The sequence below is a fragment of the Alexandromys fortis genome, unplaced genomic scaffold (assembly GCF_014885135.2).
Source record: "Alexandromys fortis isolate MF-2015 unplaced genomic scaffold, M_Fortis_MF-2015_v1.1 scaffold_78, whole genome shotgun sequence".
Lineage (NCBI taxonomy): Eukaryota > Metazoa > Chordata > Mammalia > Rodentia > Cricetidae > Alexandromys > Alexandromys fortis.
This window is the reverse complement of record NW_026067977.1, coordinates 3,897,285-3,920,354: the sequence shown is the minus strand read 5'-3', so window position 1 is coordinate 3,920,354 and position 23,070 is coordinate 3,897,285. Positions and strand designations below refer to the sequence as shown.

At 35.5% G+C, this 23,070-nt stretch overlaps 1 protein-coding gene across 1 annotated transcript in view; it reads left to right on the top strand.

Annotated features, from left to right (window-relative positions):
- Sycp1 (synaptonemal complex protein 1) overlaps positions 1 to 23,070 on the top strand; it is an 82,852-nt gene that overhangs the window by 17,932 nt on the left and 41,850 nt on the right. The window contains exons 9-13 of the mRNA XM_050157530.1: positions 5,615 to 5,723; positions 12,321 to 12,415; positions 12,835 to 13,019; positions 14,797 to 14,864; positions 19,244 to 19,309. Of these exons, the coding sequence (XP_050013487.1) occupies positions 5,615 to 5,723; positions 12,321 to 12,415; positions 12,835 to 13,019; positions 14,797 to 14,864; positions 19,244 to 19,309 (523 nt within the window). The remainder of the gene's footprint in view (positions 1 to 5,614; positions 5,724 to 12,320; positions 12,416 to 12,834; positions 13,020 to 14,796; positions 14,865 to 19,243; positions 19,310 to 23,070) is intronic.

The window sequence follows — 23,070 nt, the reverse complement described above, 5'->3', positions numbered from 1 at the left end:
TTGCCTTTGGTAGAATTGCCATTTTTACTATGTTGATCCTCCCAATCCAAGAGCAAGGGAGATCCTTCCATTTTCTGGTATCCTCTTCAATTTCTTTCTTCAATGCCTTAAAGTTCTTGTCAAATAGGTCTTTCACTCCCTTGGTTAGAGTTACCCCAAGATATTTTATGCTGTTTGTGGCTATCGTGAAAGGTGATGCTTCTCTGATTTCGCTCTCTGCTTCCATATCCTTTGTGTATAGGAGGACAACTGAATTTTTGGAGTTGATTTTGTATCCTGCCACATTACTAAAGGTGTTTATCAGCTATAAGAGTTCTTTGGTGGAGTTTTTGGGGTCGCTTATGTACACTATCATATCATCTGCAACTAACGAAAGTTTAACTTCTTCCTTTCCAGTTCGAATCCCCTTGATCCCCTTATGTTGTCTTATTGCTATTGCTAGAACTTTAAGCACTGTATTGAAGAGGTATGGAGAGAGTGGACAGCCTTGTCATGTTCCTGATTTTAGTGGGATGGCTTTGAGTTTCGCTTCATTTAATTTGATGTTATCTGTCGGCTTGCTGTAAATAGCTTTTATTATATTTAGGTATGTCCCTTGTATCCCTAATCTCTCCAAGACCTTTATCATAAAGGGGTGTTGAATTTTGTCAAATGCTTTTTCAGCATCTAATGAAATGATCCTATGGTTTTTTTCTTTCAGCTTATTTATATGATGGATTACATTGATACATTTTTGTATGTTGAACCAGCCCTGCATCTCTGGGATGAAGCCTACTTGATCAAAATGGATAATTTTTCTAATGTGTTCTTGGATTTGGTTTGCCAGTATTTTATTGAGGATTTTTGCGTCGATGTTCATGAGTGAGATTGGCCTATAATTCTTTTTCTTGGTTGAGTCTTTGTGTGGTTTTGGTATCAGAGTGACTGTAGCTTCATAAAAGGAATTTGGCAATGACTCTTCTGTTTCTATATTGTGAAATACATTAAGTAGTATAGGTATTAGGTCTTCTTGGAAGTTCTGGTAGAATTCCGCATTGAAACCATCAGGTCCTGGGCTTTTTTTGGTAGGGAGGTTTTTGATAACAGCTTCTAGTTCTTCGTGACTAACAGGTCTATTTAGGTTGTTCACCTGGTCCTGGTTTAACTTTGGTATATGGTATTTATCTAAAAACGTGTCCATTTCTTTTACATTTTCCAGTTTTGTGCCATACAGGCCTTTGTAGTAAGATCTAATGATTCTTTGAATTTCCTCTGTGTCTGTGGTTATGTCCCCCTTTTCATTTCTGATCTTATTAATTTGCATATTCACTCTCTGGCGTTTTATTAGTTTGGATAGAGGTTTATCAATCTTGTTGATTTTCTCCAGGAACCAGCTTTTTGTTTCATTGATTCTTTGGATTGTTTTCTGTGTTTCTATTTTGTTGATTTCAGCCCTCAGTTTGATTATTTCCAGTCTTCTACTCCTCCTAGGTGAGTCTGCTTCTTTTTTTTCTAGAGCTTTCAGGTGGGCTGTTAAGTCTCCAATGTGTGCCTTCTCTGTTTTCTTTAAGTGGGCACTTAGTGCTATGAACTTTCCTCTCAGGACTGCTTTCATAGTGTCCCATAAGTTTGAGTAGGTTGTTTCTTTATTTTCATTGAATTCAAGGAAGACTTTAATTTCTTTCTTTATTTCTTCCTTGATCCAGGTGTGGTTCAGTAGTTGACTGTTCAGTTTCCATGAGTTTGTAGGCTTTCTGGGGGTAGGGTTGTTGTTGAATTCTAACTTTAATCCATGGTGATCTGATAAGATACAGGTGGTTACTAATATGTTTTTGTACCTGTGGAAGTTTGCTTTGTTACCGAGTATGTGGTCAATTTTCGAGAAGGTTCCATGAGCTGCAGAGAAGAAGGTATATTCTTTCCGATTTGGGTGGAATATTCTATAGATGTCTGTCAAGTCCAATTGATTCATTACCTCCATTAATTCTCTTAGTTCTCTGTTAGGTTTCTGTCTGATTGACCTGTCCATTGGTGAGAGAGGAGTGTTGAAGTCTCCCACTATTAGTGTGTGCGGTTTGATGGCTGCCTTGAGTTTTAGTAATGTTTCTTTTACGTATGTGGGTGCTTTTATATTAGGGGCGTAGATATTCAGGATTGAGACTTCCTCTTGATGAATTGATCCTGTTATGAGTATAAAATGTCCCTCTCCATCTCTTCTGATTGATTTAAGTTTGAAGTCAAGTTTGTTAGAAATTAGTATGGCCACACCTGCTTGTTTCTTAGGTCCATTTGCTTGATAAGCCTTTTCCCAGCCCTTTACTCTGAGTAGGTGCCTGTCTCTGTGTTTGAGGTGTGTTTCTTGTAAACAGCAGAATGTTGGATCCTGATTTCGTATCCAATCTCTTAGCCTGTGCCTTTTTATAGGTGAGTTGAGCCCATTGACATTAAGTGATATTAATGACCAGGGGATGTTAACTCCGGTCACTTCTTTAGTAGTAGAGTTCGTGTGCGTCCCTTCTTTGAGTTGCGCTGGTGACGGGTCTCTAGATGTCTGAGTTATTGTGGTCATTGTTGGACTCCTTGGTTAGAGATTTTCCTTCTATTACTTTCTGTAAGGCTGGGTTTGTGGCTACGTATTGTTTAAATTTGTTTTTATCCTGGAAAATTTTGTTTTCTCCATTTATGGTGAATGAAAGCTTGGCTGGGTATAGTAGTCTGGGCTTGCATCCATGGTCTCTTAGTTTTTGCAGTACATCTATCCAGGACCTTCTGGCTTTCATGGTTTCCATAGAGAAGTCAGGTGTAAGTCTGATAGGTTTACCTTTGTAAGTAACTTGGCCTTTTTCCTTTGCGGCTCTTAATATTCTTTCTTTATTCTGTATTCTTTGTGTTTTGATTATTATATGGCGAGGGGATTTTTTTTTTTTTTTGATCCAGCCTATTCGGTGTTCTGTATGCTTCTTGAACCTTCATAGGTATATCTTTCTTTAGGTTGGGAAAGTTTCCTTCTCTAATTTTATTAAATATATTTTCTGGACCTTTGAGCTGCACTTCTCCTTCTTCTACTCCTATAATTCTTAGGTTATGTCTTTTTTTTTTTTTTTTTAATGGTGAAAAAGTGTATATTTAGAATTAGCCGGCTGGGCTCAGTTTAGATGATTCCGATCTTATTGGCAACATCCAGAGCATCATAATCAGGAGCCAACCGAACATACGCCTTCTTCTCTCCGTCGGGCCTTATGAGGGTGTTGACTTTGGCCACATCAATGTCATAGAGTTTCTTCACAGCCTGTTTGATCTGATGCTTGTTGGCCTTGACGTCCACAATGAACACAAGTGTGTTGTTGTCTTTTATCTTCTTCATTGCTGACTCGGTGGTCAGGGGGAATTTGATGATGGCATAGTGGTCAAGCTTGTTCCTCCTGGGCGCGCTCTTCCGGGGGTATTTAGGCTGCCTTCGTAGCCGCAGGGCCGCCGAAAGGTGGGCGATGTGCGGATCTTCTTCTTTTTGTGGCTGTGGACGCCTTTCAGCACTGCTTTCTTGGCTTTCAAGGCCTTCGCTTTAGCTTCGGCTTTGGGAGGGGCGGGAGCTTCCTTCTTCACTTTCGGTGCCATCTTGACGAAAAGGGGTCAGGTTATGTCTTTTTATTGTGTCCCGAATGTTTTGTGATGAGAGTTTGTTGGATTTGCTGTTTTCTTTGATCAGTGTGTTTATTTTCTCTATGGTATCTTCAGAATCTGAGATTCTTCTATCTCTTGTATTCGGTTGGTTATGCTTGTTTCTGTAGTATCTATTTGTTTACCTAGATTTTCCATGTCCAGCCGGCCCTCTGTTTATGTTTTCTTCCTTCCCTCCATTTCGGTTTTCAAGCCTTGAACTGTTTCCATTATCTGCTTGATTGTTTTTCCTTGATTTCCTAGGGTATCATTCACTGATTTACTCAGTTCTTCAAACTTTCTGTTATACTTCTCATCCATTTCTATAAGGGTGTTTTTTAAATGCTGTTTCTCTATCACTTTCATAAGGTCAATTTTTTTTCTACTTCTTGATTAAGGTGTTCATGTCTTCCTGTTGTGAGGCCGCTGGGTTCTGGTGGTTTCATGTTGTTTTTCAGATTGTTGGGTGAATTCTTGCATTGGCGCCTGCCCATCTCTTCCTCTGAATGCTCCCCTATGGATCTCCTTTCACAGGATCAGGTCTCTTTGCCCACTGATGTACCTTCCCAGTGATGTCACTCCCCAGTGATGGCTCTCCTGGTGCCTAGATCAGATCTCGTGCTGCTTGGGTAGCTCATAAACAAAGGGCCTACCTTGCTTGCTGCAGGCAGGCTATTGAGACAAAGGAACTACCGCCCTCCCCGTTGCCCTACCAATTCGGATTCGGTCCCAGCGCCTGAACAGGCTGAGCTGGGAGATGGTATGTGGCCAAAAGGGGGAGGGAGACAAACGGGGGGTGGAAGGTTCTGGATGCAAGCTGGGTGGGATAGGAACAGAGAGGAGGTATCGGGCAGTATAGCCCCTGCAGGATGACCAGGAAGTGTAGGAGGGATGAGGAACGTCTGAGTTCCCTGTCCCGAGCTGCTGACGTGGGTCAGAAACTCACTCACCCCAATGATGGCTCTCCTGGTGCCCAGATCGGATCTCCATCCGTGCTGCTTGGGTAGCTCGTAAACAAAGGCTGTTTTTTTAATTTTTTATTTTATTTTATTTTTCTGCTAAATTGCATCTATAACTTCTGCTGTTTCTTTACATCAGTTGTAGCCATCTGAATACTTTTGGGTATCTAAACATTTCTCAATAGTTTTCTTCCTAAATCAGCCTGGAACAACCATTTCTCCGTATTTGTTTGATTGTTTTTTCTTTCTCCCTTTCTTTTGAGACAGGGTCTTTCTATGTACTGCTAGCTATTCTGGAGCTTGCTGTGTAGACTGGGCTGGCTTTGAACTTCTTCTGTCTGCCAAATGCTGGGATTAAATGTGTGTGTTACCATTCCTGTCTTGCCTGATTGATTTCTATATATCAAAAGTCATTTAAAGCCTGACTGATTTAGATGTTCCTTTCTTTGCCAGGCTTGGTGGCACATGCCTTTAGTCCCAGCATGTGCGAGGCAGAGAGAAGTGGATCTCTATGAGTTAGAGGCTATAGAGTTTCAGTACTTTAAAGGCCATGTAGTGATAACTCTGTCTCAAAGACAAAACAAAAAACCTTAATATCAATACTGATAAGAGATAGATTCTTTTCTAATTTTGAAAACATTTTTGTTCTGTTACTATTAATGTCCAGGTGTAGTTGTTCGTGTACTGAGTTTTTTAAAGGTGAGGTCTCTCATTTCTATGTACTTAATACTTACAATTTCTGGTATTCAGTAATATTTATTGAGTGAATGAATTGTATTTCATTATGTAACTTTCTCTAAAAGTTTGAAATGAGTAGTTTAATACTGAGTATTTTATACAAGTTTACTCATTCATTCAATAAATATTTATTTTTAGGCACATATTAAATGACATGTATAGATATATAAAAATGGCATATAACATAATTATGTAAAATAATTAATTATATGTGATAATAAATGTTAAGGTGATAATTTTAACTTTTTACATCTGCAGTGTTTTTTTAAAATTTATTTTAGGTATCACTACTGTTGATCCAGAGTACTGAGAAAGAAAATAAAATGAAAGAGTTAACATTTCTGCTAGAAGAATCCAGAGACAAAGTTAATCAATTAGAGGAAAAAACAAGTAAGAATTTATATAAAAATATAGAAGTGTGTTTAGTAAATTCTTTTGTTCTAAATTTTTGGATTTTTCACAATTTTTTTCATGGTATTTTTCTAGTGCTGTAATCTTTAGCTTGGTTTGGAACATTTGAAGGAGGGCATAATTGAATCACTTGAGGATCCCCAGCTAATACATCTTATATTCTTTTTCATCCTGTAGTTTTGACTGTTTCTTCTACTCAAAAACTGTGCCTCCCATTTTAAATTTGTTGGTTAAATTCTTCTATATCCATCTTTACTCTTAGTAAAGATCTTCATTGCAATTCATTGGAAAGAGTGGATCCTCTGAGACAGATTTTGAGATAGGATCTTTGACTTAAACTGGAGCTTGCTGATTTCACTGGATAGAATGGCCAGCAAACCCTAGGGATTCCCCTATTTCTGCCTCCCCAACACTAAGGTTACAGGCATATGCCATCTCACCCAGCTTTGTTGTGTGTGCTCTGGGGGATCAAGCTTAAATTTTCATGTTTGCACAGCAAGTACTTTTCTGATTGAGTCATCTTCTCAAGTCCCTGCCATGACTCAATGAGAATGACCCCCATAGGTCCTATGTTTGAATACTTGTTTCCCATTTGGTGGAACTGTTTGGGAAAGATTGGGGTGTATGGCCTTGTTGGAGGAGGTGTGCCACTTGGGGTAGACTTTGAGGTTTCAAAAGCCTGCGGCATTTCCAGTTTGCTCTTTGTGTTTCTGTGCCTGGTGCTTGTGGAACAAGTATTGGGAACCAAGTAGTCAAATATATGATATATGGTGGGCATTCTCATTTAAGCCACCACAGTGAGCTGGGAAGATGACCCAGTCAGTAAAGTACTCATAACTATTGCTCAGAGACATGCCTGCCTGATGCCATGCTTCCCTTCATATTGGTAATGGACAACCATTCTCCGCCACAGTAGGCCTCAAATTAAATACTTTCTTTTATAAGTTGCCTTAGTCATGGTGTTCTATCATGACAATTGAAAAGTAAGACATTTGGTTTTTTAAAGAAGTCAGTTTTCAGGGCTGGAGAGATGACTCAGTGGTTAAGAGCAGTTTTTGCTTTTCCAGAAGACAAGGATTCATTTTCCAGCACAAAATCTTTGATTTTTGAATGTTAGAATATGATATTTTAAGATACCGAGACAGTTTTATAGTTTCTGGAATTTATAAATTAATACCCTTTATTATTTACATCTTGAAGATTCTTAGCAGTAATGTTTTTAGATATTAAGCTGTTCCGTTATGTTTATTATAGGAAAGATCTTTCTGTGTAGCCAAGTTTGACTATTGCTTTGCTATGTCAGCTTAGGCTGGGCCTTGAACTTGTGATCCTGTTCCCTTAGTTTTGTGTGAACTGAGGTGTTTTATAGGCATAGACCACCATCCTGAGCCTTATTTGCATTGGTCTGGTTTCCTTTCCTTAATAAAAAGAATGTTTAGCAAAAAACCCCAACACATAGCAAAAAACTTTGGTCATCTAAAAATTGTACCTCTACCATACTCATTTATATTAAAATAGATTTGCTTTAATATTCCTCATTTTGCTTAATATCTTTTGATCTATCTTGTAATTCACTTTTTATTTTAAGTTACTGAATGGTAGGTTTCATTTTAGTATTTAAATATCTTTATTTCATTATACTTTATTTTATTCATTTTGCATCTTCATTGCCCTTCTCTATCTTTCCTTCCCCTCTCTTATTTCTTTACTCTGTGTCAAATAGTTTTTTTGCTTTCATGTAATAAAAATCCCATTACATTTCCTCTTTCCCTCCAAGATCTTTTGTTCTCTGAATGACCCATATTTCTCTCTTTCTATCTCTCTCACATAAATACACACTTATCTAGATTCCATATATGATACAAAGCTTATGAATTTGTCTTTCTGAGTCTGACTCTTAGGTTGTTGGTTACTTTTTACCTTTACTTTTTGGGGGCCCACCACACAGCTCCCAGATAAATACGTGGAGAGTTATTCTTTCATATGAATGCCCTGCCTTAGCTTGGCTTGTTGCTAGCCAGCTTTTAAGTTATTTCATCTACCTTTTGCCTTTTTTCTTTTTTATCCTTTTCTACTTCTGTATATATTTTCTTTCCTTCTTATTCCATGTCTTGCTATGCTGCTGGATGGCTGATCCCTTGCTTCATCCTCTCCTTCTTTTCTCGCTCCTTTTTGTTTCTGCTTTTTTCTATCTCGGCCTGCCAGCTCCGTCTCTCCTACCTAGCCATGGGTCGTTCAGCTCTTTATTAGAACAATCAGGTGTTTGAGACAGGCAAAGTAGCATGCTTTACAGAGTTAAACAATTGCAACATGAACACAACATGCCTTTGCATCATTAAACAAATATTCCATAGCATAAATGAATGCAACACATCTTCAATTAATATTTCACAATAGACTTATTTCACTTAACCTGGATTAAGTGATGGATTTCCAGTTCCATTTTCCTCAGAATATGACTTCATTTTTCTTTATGGCTGAAAAACATTTTATTGTGCATATGTACTATATTTTTTTTTAAAATGGATTTGCCTGTTGAACATCTAGGCTAGTTCGATTTCTTAGCAATTATGAATTGTGTGGAAGTAAATATGTATGTGTCTTAGAGTCCTTTGAGTATACCTAGTAGTTGTGTCACTGGGTCATACAGTAGTTCTGTTTTTAACATCTAAGGAACCTCCATAGTGGTAGCATTAGTTTACTTTCCGACCAGCAGTGTATGAATTGTTTCTTTCCCCACATCCTCACCATCATTTTTTGGCATCTGCTTTCCTCTTTCCCCTTCCTCCCTCCCTGGCTTAAATTTGCTGTGTAGTGAAAATTGACCTTCAACTCCTAATCCTACTACTTCCATCTCCCAAGTGCGTGGATTACAGGCTTGTACCACCAGGTCTGGCATATTTTTCTGTTTTTTTTGTATATGATATAAAATGAATAATTTTTAATACTATGTTAATTTTTATTAGCATGCAAAGTAGCAGTTTTCTTTATGGCATTCTTAAACCTTTTAGGCTTTGGTTGATCCCCTCTCCTACCTCTCTTCTCTTTTCCCTGTCCTGTTATCAACTATACTCTTCCACCCATTTTTCCCCTTTTCATTTTTATATCATATATGTTCTTTTGTTATTCCTATGTGCTTTTCTTTAAGGCCTCTTTTACTCCATGTCTTGAGACTCTTTGTAGTTTCTTGATATCTGTTTTCTTGCCGATTGTCACTAAGTGTCTTGTGTTTTGTTTCTCTATTATGATATCCCTCCATTTTCAGTTACCAAATTATTGTACACAAGTTTACTTCTTTTATTCTTTCTACCTTTTATAGTTTTGATGTTTCATATTTTTGTCCTCATTTTCATATTGGAATTTTACTTTGTCAGGCTCTACAAATGTTCTTGGGTGAAAAATAGACTTTATGATTAACTCACTTCTTTAGATTCCCGTTTTTCTTCATTTTTGCCTTGGTAAATTCTTATTACTCTATCAGGAGTTGAATAGACAATATAACTGAGTTGAATAGACAATATCACAGGCTGGCCTTAAGTTCTATATCTTTATGTTGAATCTCACAAAATCTGGGATTACAGGTATATAACATGCCTGACTTCTTTTATTATTATTAGGTCATGTAATTTCATTTTAGAATTTAAGAAAGATTAATGTATTTTATTTTATGTGTATACGTGTTTTGTATACGTCTGTGTACTATGTGTGTACCTGGTACTCATGGAGGTCAGAAGAGGGCATTGGATCACCTGGAACTGGAGTTATGGATGGTTGTGAGCCACTATGTGAATGCTGGGAATTGAACTCGGGTCCCCTGGATGAACAATATCAAGTGGATGCTTAACTGTTGATCCATCTCTCTGGCCCTTCATTTGTAGAAGTTTTAAAAGAAAAGATGTACTTACCTATCTACCTACCTACCTACCTACCTAATTTCGTTTTATGATACAGTCTTGCCATGTAGCCATGGCTGTCTTGGAACTTACCATATAGGACAGACTGGCTTTGACTTTGTGGCAGTCTTGTCTTTGCTTCTGGAGATTAGACGTGTTTGTTACCACATCTGACTTAATTTGAAATATATATATATATATATTTTTTTTTTCGAGACAGGGTTTCTCTGTAGTTTTTGGTGCCTGTCCTGGAACTAGCTCTTGTAGACCAGGCTGGCCTCAAACTCACGGAGATCTGCCTGCCTCTGCCTCCCGAGTGCTGGGACTAAAGGCAAGTGCCACCACCATCTAGCTTGAAGTATATTTTTTATAAGAAATTTATTTGCATCTTCTGAGAGTCTCAGAGAATTTAAGAGTAGTTTTAGTTTTGGCTTAGAATAGAATAGCATACATTTAGTTTTGGTGCATGCTTAAAGGCAGACTTATGATTATGACAATTTGGAATACCATAGTATCTATTTTTAAATAATCTGGTAATAAAGCTTTCTCTATAATGATTATAATGCTATAGTCACTAGTCATCCATCATACTCTTATTCTTCAGTTCTTTTTTTCCTTTACAGTTCTTGGAGCAATTGTAGTTTGGAGTTATTAGTTCTAAGTTAACTTTTGTTACAGATTTTTACCATACCGAATTTCTTAACATTATTTTCTTTATAATAACATAGAACAGCATAAAATAACTTTCTCTGTCATCACATCAGATTCAGCAACGTCCAGAGGCAAATTCTGAGCCCAGGCAGCTAGTTATTATCAAGACACACAGAACATGTAAACTCAGACACCCAAGACCAGTCAGAAACAAGCATGGCACCACTGCCTCCACCACATCCAGGAAATGCCTTTTGTTCTAATGGTTTCTTATATGCTACTTTATACTGTAAAGTCATATTTCAGTTTTTTTTTTTTTTTCGAGACAGGGTTTCTCTGTGGTTTTGGAGCCTGTCCTGGAACTAGCTCTTGTAGACCAGGCTGGTCTCGAACTCACAGAGATCCGCTTGCCTCTGCCTCCCAAGTGCTGGGATTAAAGGCGTGCGCCACCACCGCCCGGCGTATTTCAGGGTTTTTCAGCTGGTCATCTGACATGGTTTCCCCTGGAAATGTTCTGTTCGCCTTTTAAACTTTGTTTAAAAGTTCCATCTATTTTGTGTGTATGGATGAAAATGTGTGTGGCCACATGCTTGTTTCTGACTGGTCTTGGGTGTCTGAGTTTACATGTTCTGTTATTTTATACTGTTCTATATATTGGAACATGCTTCATAACTGGATCTCTGTCCCACAGGGACTGTGAACACTTAAAAGTCTGCCTTATTCTTTTACTTAGACTAATGGCACACAATTAGCTCACTTTCAATCAGGCAAATTCAATCTAGACTAAAGGCTTTTTAAAATAGATCATAAGTTTAAAACTTTATAGCTGTGCACAAGGTCAGAGCTGCAAATGTCCAACCAAGCTTGGACACAAAGCACCCTAAGAAAAATATACCAATTCTTTGCTTGTCAAGTCTGTTAACCAAAGACCTATGTCTCAAAGCTTATCTTATTGTACACCCTTACTCCATTCTCTTACTATGGTCTCACTCCTCTAACCTTGGATCCTTGTGTTGCCATGGCAATGGCTCAGCTCTTAATTGCTTACCCTAGGAATGTGCTTTTGACCAATGAGAGGTAACTCTTCTAAAATTTTTATTGCTTTAAGGCTTCTGTAATGAGAAGAGTTTTTAGAATAGAGGAGAAGAAGCTAGAAGGAGAAGCCAGGAGGAATTAGAAATAGGACAGGAGAATGGACAGAAGAATTATAATTAAGACAGAACAATAAAGAAACTGATTTTAAAAAGCACAGAGTGAGAGATTCTTTGGCTCTTAGATATCCCAAGTTCTTCTCTGGCCACTGTTTCCCTTCTGAACCCTGAATGGACCTTAGGGCTGGACCCCAAAAGGACCTCGTCAACCTTATCTTGTGTTATAATAAGAAAAAAAAAATCCTTTCCTTCAAAACCTTGAAGACTTCAAACTATATCTTTGAAGACTACCTAATCTTGGGTTTTTGCATGCTCCCTATTAGTTGTGATATTTGTGAACACATAGAGCTTTAGTATCCTCCACAATAGACAAAATGCTTTTTATTTTCAAACCTTTTTTTTTTTTGAGAAGGATTATGGGATAACTGAGTTACTCAGTTATTTTTAGATACGAGCTTGCCAAATTGCCTAGGTTTTCTTCCAACTTCTAATCCTTCTGCCTCAGCTTCCCAAGTACCTGGTATTATAGACTTGCATTCATTGTACCTGACTCTAGAAATAGGACATGATCTGTATAAGCCACTTGACTCCTTGATAGTAGTGTACAAACAAAAATAATAGTCTATTAATCTTCTTGTTAAAACTGGGTTATATGTCTTTTTTATTCTATTGTAAGTGTAAATGGTGGATACTGAAAAAGATTAAAAATGTTCATTTTTGGGGTTTTGAGGAAAATAATCTTAACAAATTTAGTGTGTATATTTAATTGTTCTTATTTTGTACTATTTTCTAGTAGAGGAAAAGGAATAATTGCTATAGCAATTAGTTTCCTTGAAAGCCATTTTCTGTCAAATAATGCCTATCTATAATTTATCTTTTAGAATTACAAGATGAAAACTTAAAAGAATTAAACGAAAAGAAGAGTCATTTAGCATCAGAACTTGAAGATATTAAAATGTCATTGCAAAGAAGTATGGTATGATTTAAAAACTAACTAGTGTATGTCACACAATCATTTAACAAATTTTTATTGGATATGACTAAAATGTATAACCACTCAGAAATTCAAATAGAAAAGACACAATCCTACCCTATAAATGCTTCTAATAAAAGGCATTGGTTAAAAATACCTAAGTACCAATAGCATGACTCAGGCTAATAAATTGTCACAATACTTCTAAGAATGGAGAGTATGGGCTAACCTGTCTGGGAAAACTCTGTGGAGGGATCAGAACTATTGATAATGGTGAGTAAAATATGATAGTGGGTGGGTTAGTCCAAGGAGGGACAGTGGAAAGGAGGGCAAGAAGGCAAACCAATTTATAGAAGCAGATAACTTAAAGCCTTTTTAGGCCTTTGCATTATTCTTTCTGTTTTGTGCTTTATTTCACTTAGAACACTCAGAAGGCTTTAGAAGAAGATTTGCAGATAGCAACAAAAACAATTTATCAGTTCACTGAAGAAAAAGAAGCTCAAATGGAAGAATTTAATAAAGCTAAAACTGATCACTCATTTGTGGTTACTGAACTTAAAGCTACTATATGCAACTTGGAGGAATTATTGAGAACAGAACAGCAAAGGTGAAATATTTCTTATTTTAAACAAATAAAGACATAAAAGTGATTTAATATTAAGTACTATTTAAAGTCAGGCATTTTCTGGAATAGTTACCATGCATGCTTTACAGTGGGGTCAAGTATAGATAAGTCCTTAAGTGTTCGTAGAATGATAGGACATATTTACTAATACTGTGGATCAGTGGTTCTCAACCTTCCTAATGCTGTCATCCTTTAATACAGTTTGGCATGTTCTGGTGACCTCAACCATAAATTTATTTTTGTTGCTACTTCATAACTATAATTTTGCTACTGTTTATGAATTGTAATAATAATTATTTAGGAGTTAGAGGGTTTTCAAAGTGGTTGTGACTCACAGGTTGAGAAACCCTGCATGTAGATTAGCCTCATAGAAATAATGTCCAGGTTGAAAATTTTCTTTTTACTGGCGGCTGTAACCTTACTTGCAATATATAAATTTAGTAACTATCTTTGGATAGATCAAATATTATTTCATATGATATAAATTACTCATTTGCTTTAAACACTAAATAGTATTTTATTTAAAATTAGAATATTAGCAACTCTTCGTTTTATGCAATTTTTATATAAAAGTATGTTGAGTCTAGGTAATTATTTTTGTTCTGTTAGCACAATGCTTAGACTTGGCACAGCAGAGGGATGAATTTCTCTACCAATTTATATCTTAGGTCTACTTAAATTTTCTTTGCTACTGTACATAGTGAATAGAAAATGTAGCTTTTTTTTAACCTGTTATATATTTCTGATTAACCTTCAAGGCAATTTTCAAATAGTAAAATTGTGAATTGCTACAGACTTATCACTTCCAATTACTTTAGTAAATTTCTTTATTTACTACATTAATTTAAAAAAATTGTATGTATGTGGGTTGATTTGCCTACATGTATGTTATAAACAGTTCTGAACCCATATGAGGGTACAGAGAATCAAACTCTGGTTCTCTGAAAGAGCAGTCAGTGCTCTTAAAACATTGAGCTATCATTCCAGCCCCTAATTTACTACATTTATTTATTTGTGTATGTATGTATGTATACATATATATGTGTGTGTGTGTGTGTGTGTGTGTGTGTGTGTGTGTGTGTATGCCTTTGTGTGGAGATAAGAGGACAACATGTAGGGTGCTCTCCTAAGCATTGAATGTAGGTTGTTAGGCTTGGTAGAAAGCCCACGTTACCTGTTGAGTCATCTCACTAACCTAGCAGTTACCTTAGTTTTGTGGTTAGAGAAACAGAAGATCAGAGAAACCAATAAAACAATACATGTTCTTTTATTTGTATTTTTAAAGGAAGAATCTATTATAGTAAATATGCATTTAATATAATTACATATCCACTAATGCATAAGTTTGATTATCATCAATAGTTAAGATAACTTTTAAAAATTTTGTTTTTGTTTTTTTGAGACAGATTTTCTCTATGTAGCCCTGGCTGTCCTGGAACTATAGACCAAGCTGGCCTTGAACTCAGAGATCCACTTGTCTCTGCCTCCCAAGTGTTGGGATTAAAGACATGTGCCACTACCAATCTACAGTTAAGATACAAATTATTAGCCTTAAGGTTTTAGATAGATACACTTATTATACAATTAAGTATTTATTATAATTTTTATGTTAAGTTGTTTTATGCAGATTAATACTCAATAATGTCCAATAACTGAATAAATCTGTTAGATGTATCAGTTGTTGCATTGTGCCAGTTTTGTTATTAGATGAGTTCTGACTAAATAATAATTTGATCTTTAAAATAATATATCTCATAAGATTGGAAAAAAATGAAGATCAACTGAAACTACTTATCATGGAGCTTCAGAAGAAATCAAGTGAACTGGGTAAGATTTAGACAATAGTGTACTTTGATAACATTAATAACTAATTATAAAAACAAAATTGTTTTTTGTTAAATTTGTTAAACTGTTAACAAGCAGCTGAAAGCACTTAACTGCTCTTGCTGAGGACCTAGATATGCTTGCCCCATATAATGTTCATAATTGTAAGACAAAATATTCCTGCATATAAAATAAAAATAAATATAAAAATTAGGGGAAAGTTATAATTAGGGGAAAATTATAATTGAATATAGGATATTTAAATTTTAAGAAAACTTAAATTTATATAGTTTATCTATGTCTAGAAACCTGAGATATTTGTATTCTCCTTACTTTAGGATTCAAAGGCCTGAATACTCCTTAGGGAAATGTCTTACATTTCAATTGAAGAAACAGCTTTTAAGGCAGGATCATACTTCATAGTTCAAACTCTTCTTGCATTCTTGATCCTTTTGCCCCAGCCTCATGAATACTAGGGTTAGAGGAATGTACCACTGCCTGGATTTGTTTATTTATTTGTTTGTTTCTTGACATTCTTGCTATATAGCTCCAACTGGCCTAGCATTCTCTATGTAGACTGGCTAGTCTTGAACTTGCGGCAGTCTTCCTGCCTCTGCCTCTTTAATGCTGAGATTACAAGTCTGTATAATCACACCTGGCTCATGTCTGGTTTTTGTAGACTTCATTTCTTAGTAGTATTTGATTATGAAATATTTTTAGGAAAACAATAATTCTTTATTATATAGTATCATTAATATTCAACAACTTACACTGACAAAGCAATTCTATAATTTTGTGAATTTATGTAGTTATAAGTCTATGTTTCGTATTTTTTAGCCTCTCGGCAAATGTAGTTAAAAGGAAAAAAAAACAAGTTTTTTCAATTTTATTTAAAAAGTATTTTTAATAGATTAATATTCCTGAATTTGTCTAGATTATTTTTATAATTTTCTACAAAGCTTACTATTAGTTTGAATGTTTGTATTATTAGTTGAATTACTTCTACAATTAAAATAATTACAAGTAATATTGACTAGTAATTTGAAATAGTTGACATTTCATAAGTAGTTCATTTCTTTGGTTCAGTCCCTTTCTAAACATTATTTTTTTTAAGCATGTATTAATTATACATGATATTTTCATACATTGTAAGTTTTGATCGTATTTATCTTTGCTTGTGCCCTTCCTGTACTTGATAATCTTTTTTTAAAAATATTTATTTATTGTGTATACAATATTCTGTTTGTGTGTATGCCTGCAGGCCAGAAGAGGGCACCAACCAGACCCCTTTACAGATGGTTGTGAGCCACCATGTGGTTGCTGGGAATTGAACTTAGGACATTTGGAAGAGCAGGCAATGCTCTTATCCTCTGAGCCATCTCTCCAGCCGCATTGATAATCTTTTTATTCTTCCCAACTAGACCTGTTTCTAGTTTCATTGTGTGTGTATGTGTGTGTGTGTGAGAGAGAGAGAGACAGAGACAGAGAGACATAGTTTCATTATAGTGTTCATAGGAGTGTAGGTGTGACAGTGTGTTTACTAGAGTATGAGTACCTTTTCAGTGTTTACACCACTGACAAAAATATCTATCCTATCCTATCAGGTTTGGTTGAAATTTTTAACCATATTTATGCTTTTCCTTTGCAATGCTTAATTTTCCACTGTAGATTAATGTTTGATTATTCCAACATTGTAATGTCCAAATAATTTTATTCATAATTTTGCTTCATAGCATAATTGTTTGATGGTGGCACATACCTTTAAATCCCCAGCACTTGAGAGGCAGGGGCAGGTGAACCTCTGTAAGTTCAGAAGCAGACTGATATACATTGTAAGTTCCAGGACAGCTAGAGCTATGTAGAGAGACCCTGTCAAAAAAGACCAAGCAACCAAGCAACCAACCAACCAAAACCCAAACATAAAGATTAAAGACAATTTTTTTATCTAGTTCAAAAATTCCTTCAGAACATGAAATTATTTTTAAATCATTACACTTACCTACTTGCCTTAGAATTGTTGAATGTTGTAGATTAAGGAATAATTTTAGTACCTAAAGTATCTTTAATGCTTATTTATAGTGATCCAGTTTACCAGTAAGTGACTATTACATTATAATTTCAATATTTCTCATAACAGAGTAGTATTATGAGAAGTTTGGATAAGGAAATTGAGAATTGAGAAACAGCACTTTGTGTTTTGTGGGAATTGAAAGTAAAAAACCATGTTCTTGAGAAATCTTGAGAGGAAGGTTAAACACATATAACCATTAGGGTAATGGTATCCAGAATGAAGGGTGTGCAAAATTATGGTAGAGTAAGAAGTAAAAATATAAGAACTATTTTTGTTATATTTATGGTGAACAATATAATACATACTTATATTACAGTTTTATATAAAATATAAATACATATTTATATTTTTACATATCTATATATTTGAGGTAAATGCCCAGATTTCTTATTGAATGTTAATACCAAAAGGAAGCAACAGAGTTAGGAAAGGCATTATTGAAGAGTTAGATGTTAATAAAATTTAAAATATAGAGAGGTTTTGGATATTTGTAGAGGATATAGATTGTTGAAAATCTATATATGGGAGTGAAAATTAAAAATTACTTAAGGACCCCACATTATTATATTTTTGGGTTAATAATATAGTCTTCAAAGCCAGAAATCTTTGCAAATAGTCTGCATTTTTCTTCTTTTTTTAGTTCATCTTTTTTTTTGGTAATCTTCATTATATATAATTTTTTATTTCTTCTTTTCTCTTTTTTTAATTATATGGAATTGAGGTAAGATAGTAGAGTCATGTTCAGATCATTGTCTTAAACTAGTCCTCAAATTAAAAAATAAGATATTTATTATGTAAAATGAAACTTTCGTGTTAAATAAGCTTTGCATGTGACAAGTTTCTCCTTTAGCGTCTATATTGACATTTCATGTTTTATTGATCTGTGGGAAGCTATTGCAAGTATTTATTTTCTAAACAGAGAAATCTGAGAAATATTCAGTAGTTCTATTATATTTCCAACAATTAAAACTCTTTAACAATGAACAAAAATAATATGTCAGATACAGTTTTTGTGACAACTGGAAATTACTAGGAGACTGTAGGAAGTTAAAAATGTAAAAAGTTTCTTTCCCCTCTAGTCTTCCACTTAAGTCCACTATGGTATACAGTACTCTAAAATCCTTGCTTATAGCAAAAGGACCAGTACAGATCATTTAAAAGGAATATGATTTCAGCTGGGCAGTGGTGGTGCATACCTTTAATCCCAGCACTCAGGAGGCAGAGGCACCAGATCTCTGTGAGTTCGAGGCCAGCATGGTCTACAGAGCAAGTTCCAGGACTGGCTTGGCTCCATAGACACAGAGAAACCCTGTCAAAAAAAAAAAAAGTAGGAAGGTTGTGCTGAAAGGTTGTTTTAAAATTAATATTGTATTCACAGAAGTAGAGGCAAGCACTGTAAAGCAATATTTTTCTGGTAGCAAGGATGTAAAAGCAACAAAATAGGAGTAGGAATTAAAGAGGAAATACAAATAATTCAAGGTCTTGGCAATTGAAGGGGGAAAAACAGTAGAGAGTGTTTCATAGTATCAAATATGACCCAGCCACACAATGAATAAGACTGAGAATGGCATCACAAAGTGCTTATTGTTGGTTTTCAAGATCATAATTTTATTAACATCATGGAGAAAGTTATTAGTTTTACATGGAGTCAAAGAAATATGTAGTTAGCAAGCAGGAATTTGAAAAATAACATGAATAATCAGTAGCTTGAGACAATAGAGAGGTTAATCAGATGTCTTTGTTTTTATATTCATATGGGGTGCTTGTGGGATAGGAGAAAATAAGGATTTCTCTGCTCGGACTTGGTATGTTTTGTAGTAGATAAAGTCACAGAACAAGTGGATATGTTGAAGTTCAAAGAACAGTGGTCAGAACTAGCTTGAGAGAAGAACAGTTCTTTTAAATTTGAAGGGAAGCCAAATAGATTCAAGGAGTGATGAGTTGAAAGTAAAGGTACACACTGGCACCAATCCAAGTTATTTTATGTAGATACATTGCTTATTTTACTTCATGAATGTTGAATTCATTTGTCTATAAATTAACCTAGAAAGATGACTGTTAGTTATTTATCCATTATTACTTTTGCATAGTTGGTTTAGACTACCTGTAACTTTCATTAACCTATCTCTTTTTTAGGGGTGTGTGTGTTTATTTAGCAGCATAGTAGTTTCTAGGTCCTATTCATTGGTTCTTGGCCCAATAATGTTGCCATATATGGATTGAATCTTCTTTTCAAATGGCATTATTCTTATTTCTTCTCTTTCCTACCTTCTAATCCAGTGATTAACACATTTTATTTTGTTTATTTTAGATGAGATGACTAAATCTAAAAATGACAAAGAAATGGAACTGGAAGAATTGAAAATAGTATTGGTGGGTATATATTCTTTCTTATTAATATTTAGCAATTACTTTAAAAGTAATTTTGAAATTGCTGGCCTAGATTTTAAAACTAAATATTTCATACCAAATTTTCTGCTAAAATATAAAAATTTTATATTTGTTTTTGAATAAAGCTTCAATCTTACCTGTATCTATTTTTATAGGTTTTTATTAACGATCATGACCAGAATGTTTGTATTATTTAAACATGTTGCTATCATACTTAAAATAAGAGCAAATATGCTTATTATTCTATGCTATAAAGACCTAGTAAACAGTGGACACACACATGTCTTATCCTAGACCTTACTGAAATTGTTTTCAATTTTTCTTTTTTCAGTTGATACTGGCTATGGGTTTGTTAAATATAGGTTTGCTACACTAAGGTATTATTTTTCTATACCTAATTTATTCAGAGATGTAATCATGAATGGATGTTTAATTTTATTAAAGGCCTTTTCTGTGTCTATTGAAATGATCATGTGATTTTTATCCTCGATTCTTTTTATGTGCTATATTACTTTTATTGATTTGCATATATTGAACCATTCTTGCATTCCTGGAATGAAACCAAGTTGATTATGGTGAATGATCTTCTTATTGTGGTATGAACTTGATTTGCCAGTATTTTATTGAAGTTTTGAACTTATCAAATATATTGTATCTTTTTGTTGTCTCCTTTTCATGTCTTGGTAATAGGATAATATTGGATTTATAAAATGTTTGTAGACTACTTAGAAGAATGTATATTTAATTGCCATCGTGTTGAAATATGAAGCGGCGAAGCTGCGTCCCCAACACCCCGGCCGCTTGGCTAGCTCATGCCCGAAATAACAACACACAAACTGTATTCATTTAAGAACTGCTTGGCCCATGAACTCTAACCCTTACAGGCTAATTCTCGCACCTGGACTAGCCCATTTCTAATGATGTGTGTAAGCACCCCAAGGTGTGCTTACCGGGAAGATTCTAGCCTCCGTCCATCATGGTGTCTCTGCTCCAGAGAGCAGAGCTGTTGAGTCTCTCCGGGAGCAGAACAGAGTCTGACCTCACTTCCTCTTCCGCCCAGAATTCTATTCTGTTTATTCCGCCCACCTATCTTTTAACCTATCAGGGTCAGCAGTTTCTTTTAGTGCTCAGCCAATGAAATCAACAGATTGATATGACACTCCCATACCATCGGGTGGAATATTCTGTAAATATATATTAACAGTTGTTGGGGGAGGCTGCTTGTGCATTTTCCAGCCTCCTGAAATAATCACACAGAAATCTGTATTAATTGCAATACTGTTTGGCCAATAGCTTAAGCAAATTTCTGGCTAATTTTTATATCTTAAATTAACCCATTTCTATTAATTTGTGTATCACCATGAGGTTGTGGCCTACTGGCAAAGTCTCAGGGGGCTTCAGTGAAGAAGGCCTCTGTCCCCAGTGGCAGCTATGTGGCTTCTCACTCACTCTTGCCTTCTTTCTCCCAACATTCATTTTAGTTTTCTGGCCTATCTTTATTCTGCTAAGCCACTGGCTGAAACAGATTTATTCATTAACCAATCAAAACAACACATAGACAGAAGGACTTCCCATACCATTTTCCCTTTTCTGTTTAAATAAAAAGGAAGGTTTTAACTTTAACATAGTAAAATTATATATAACAAAACAGGTATCAAGCAAGAATTACAGTTACAATATTTATATCTACTTTATCTTTTATTATAGCTAAGGAAAACTATATTTTTCAACTGCATCAAAGACTGCAAAAGGAAATATTACCTAAGTAAACAGGAAGTGCATTATAAGCAACTTCCAAAACTCTAGAATTGACAAAGACATCTCACTGCCTGGACAGTCACCCAAAGTTCTCCTATAACATTGGGGCATTTATTTTCAGCCTACAGGCCCATAGTATCTGGCAGACTTTTCCATGAAGCAGGAAATTTCAAAGATAGTTCTGTCTATATTGACAGTTTGTCAGTCGCAGTCTTCTGTGTCCTGCAGGATGTCTAGCAGACTCTTTCATGAAGCAGGAACCCTTAAGGATCGTCTCATCTTCTTTAGACAAATTCAGTAGTCATTTTCCTGTGTGTCCTGAATGTCCAGTTTATTCAGCATAACATCAAACAGTCCAGGCAAGAGCAGTTTCTTGCCCAAATGGCTAACAAATTCCATAAGGAGCTTTTTCAATGCCCATCATCCTCTTGAAGTAGATTGGTGCTGCCAGAAACAGATATGTCTCATTGTCATATAAAGTCTTAAGCTTTTAAAACATTTTAAGTGCCATATGCTGCTACCAAAAAGCCATGCTTAACTCTGTTTTATTTTGTGTGTGTGTGTGTGTGTGTGTGTGTGTGTGTGTGTGTGTGTTGTGTGTGTCAATGTCTAGGATTCCTTTCCAAGCCTTTTCAGGTTTTACGTGGATTACTCAGCCCCATGTTGGGTGTCAGTTTGTTGTGGGAGACCACGTGTTCGTTCCCAGCTTCTCAGACCTCGAAATAGTCCCATAGAAATCTGTATTAATTACAGTACTGTTTGGCCAATAGCTGAAGTGTATTTCTGTCTAGTTTTTATATCTTAAATTAAGCCATTTCTACTAATCTGTGTATCACCATGAGGTAGTGGCCTACTGGCAAAGTCTCAGCAGGCTCCAGCAAAAGTGTCCATCCCCAGTGTCAGCTACATGGCTTCTCACTCATTTCGCCTTTTTTCTCCCAGCATTTAGTTTAGTTTTCCTGCCTAGCCTTCTATTCTGCTAAGCCACTGGCTGAAACAGGTTTATTCATTAACCAATAAAAGCAACACATAGAAGGACTTTCCATACCAAACATTTGATCTTTAATGTAGTTAATTATGAAGTTCTGTTTCTTTTTTTGGTCTGGATAATATTTTTACTCATGTAATTGAGTGTTACATTCACTTATTATTACTTTATTTTGGCCTGTCTGTCCATTTGTGTGTAGTATATTTTGTCTTATGAAATTGGGCACACCAACGTTTGCTGCATACTAATTTCTAATCACTATATCTTGTTCGATTGTCACCTTTATTTGTAGTGATTTTGTTCTTCTGATTTGTTTTGGCTTGATGTCTGCTTTTTCAGATACTAGTATAGTTTCTCTCAGCTTGTTTTCAGTTTCTACTTGCTTACTATGTCAACTTATGCTTTTTCACATTTACCTTTTCCAGTTAAGTATGCTTCTTGCAGAGAACAATTAGAAATTATTTTTTGATTCAATTTTTAAGTCCACGTTTTTTCCACAAAATGGGTATAAACAGAAGACATTTTGATAGCAAAAAAATAGTAACTTCCCTACTTGGGCCAATGATATCCTTAGTCATGGGCTTTTCTTTATATTTATTTTATTTTGGTTTGTTGAGACATGGTTTTTCTGTATAGCTTTGGTGTCTGTACTGGAATTAGCTCTTGTAGACCAGGCTGGCCTTGAATTCACAGAGATCCACCTGCCTCTGCCTCCCGAATAGTGGGATTAAAGGCATGTGCCACCACTGCCCAATTTATTCATGGGTTTTTCATGAGGTTTACTTATCAGGCATGAAATCCTTCCTTGGAGCAGGCCTCCTACTCAATCAGAAAGTGGTTGGTTATCCCCATAACAGTTGTGCCACACTATTGTACCTGTAGACACATCTTGGTAGGCAAGTCAGTATTTTAGTAAACAGGATTCAACACTGGGAGAGACTATTAATCTCTTTTTGAACACGGGAACTGTTTAACTAACACATGAATGAGCAGTCTTTTCC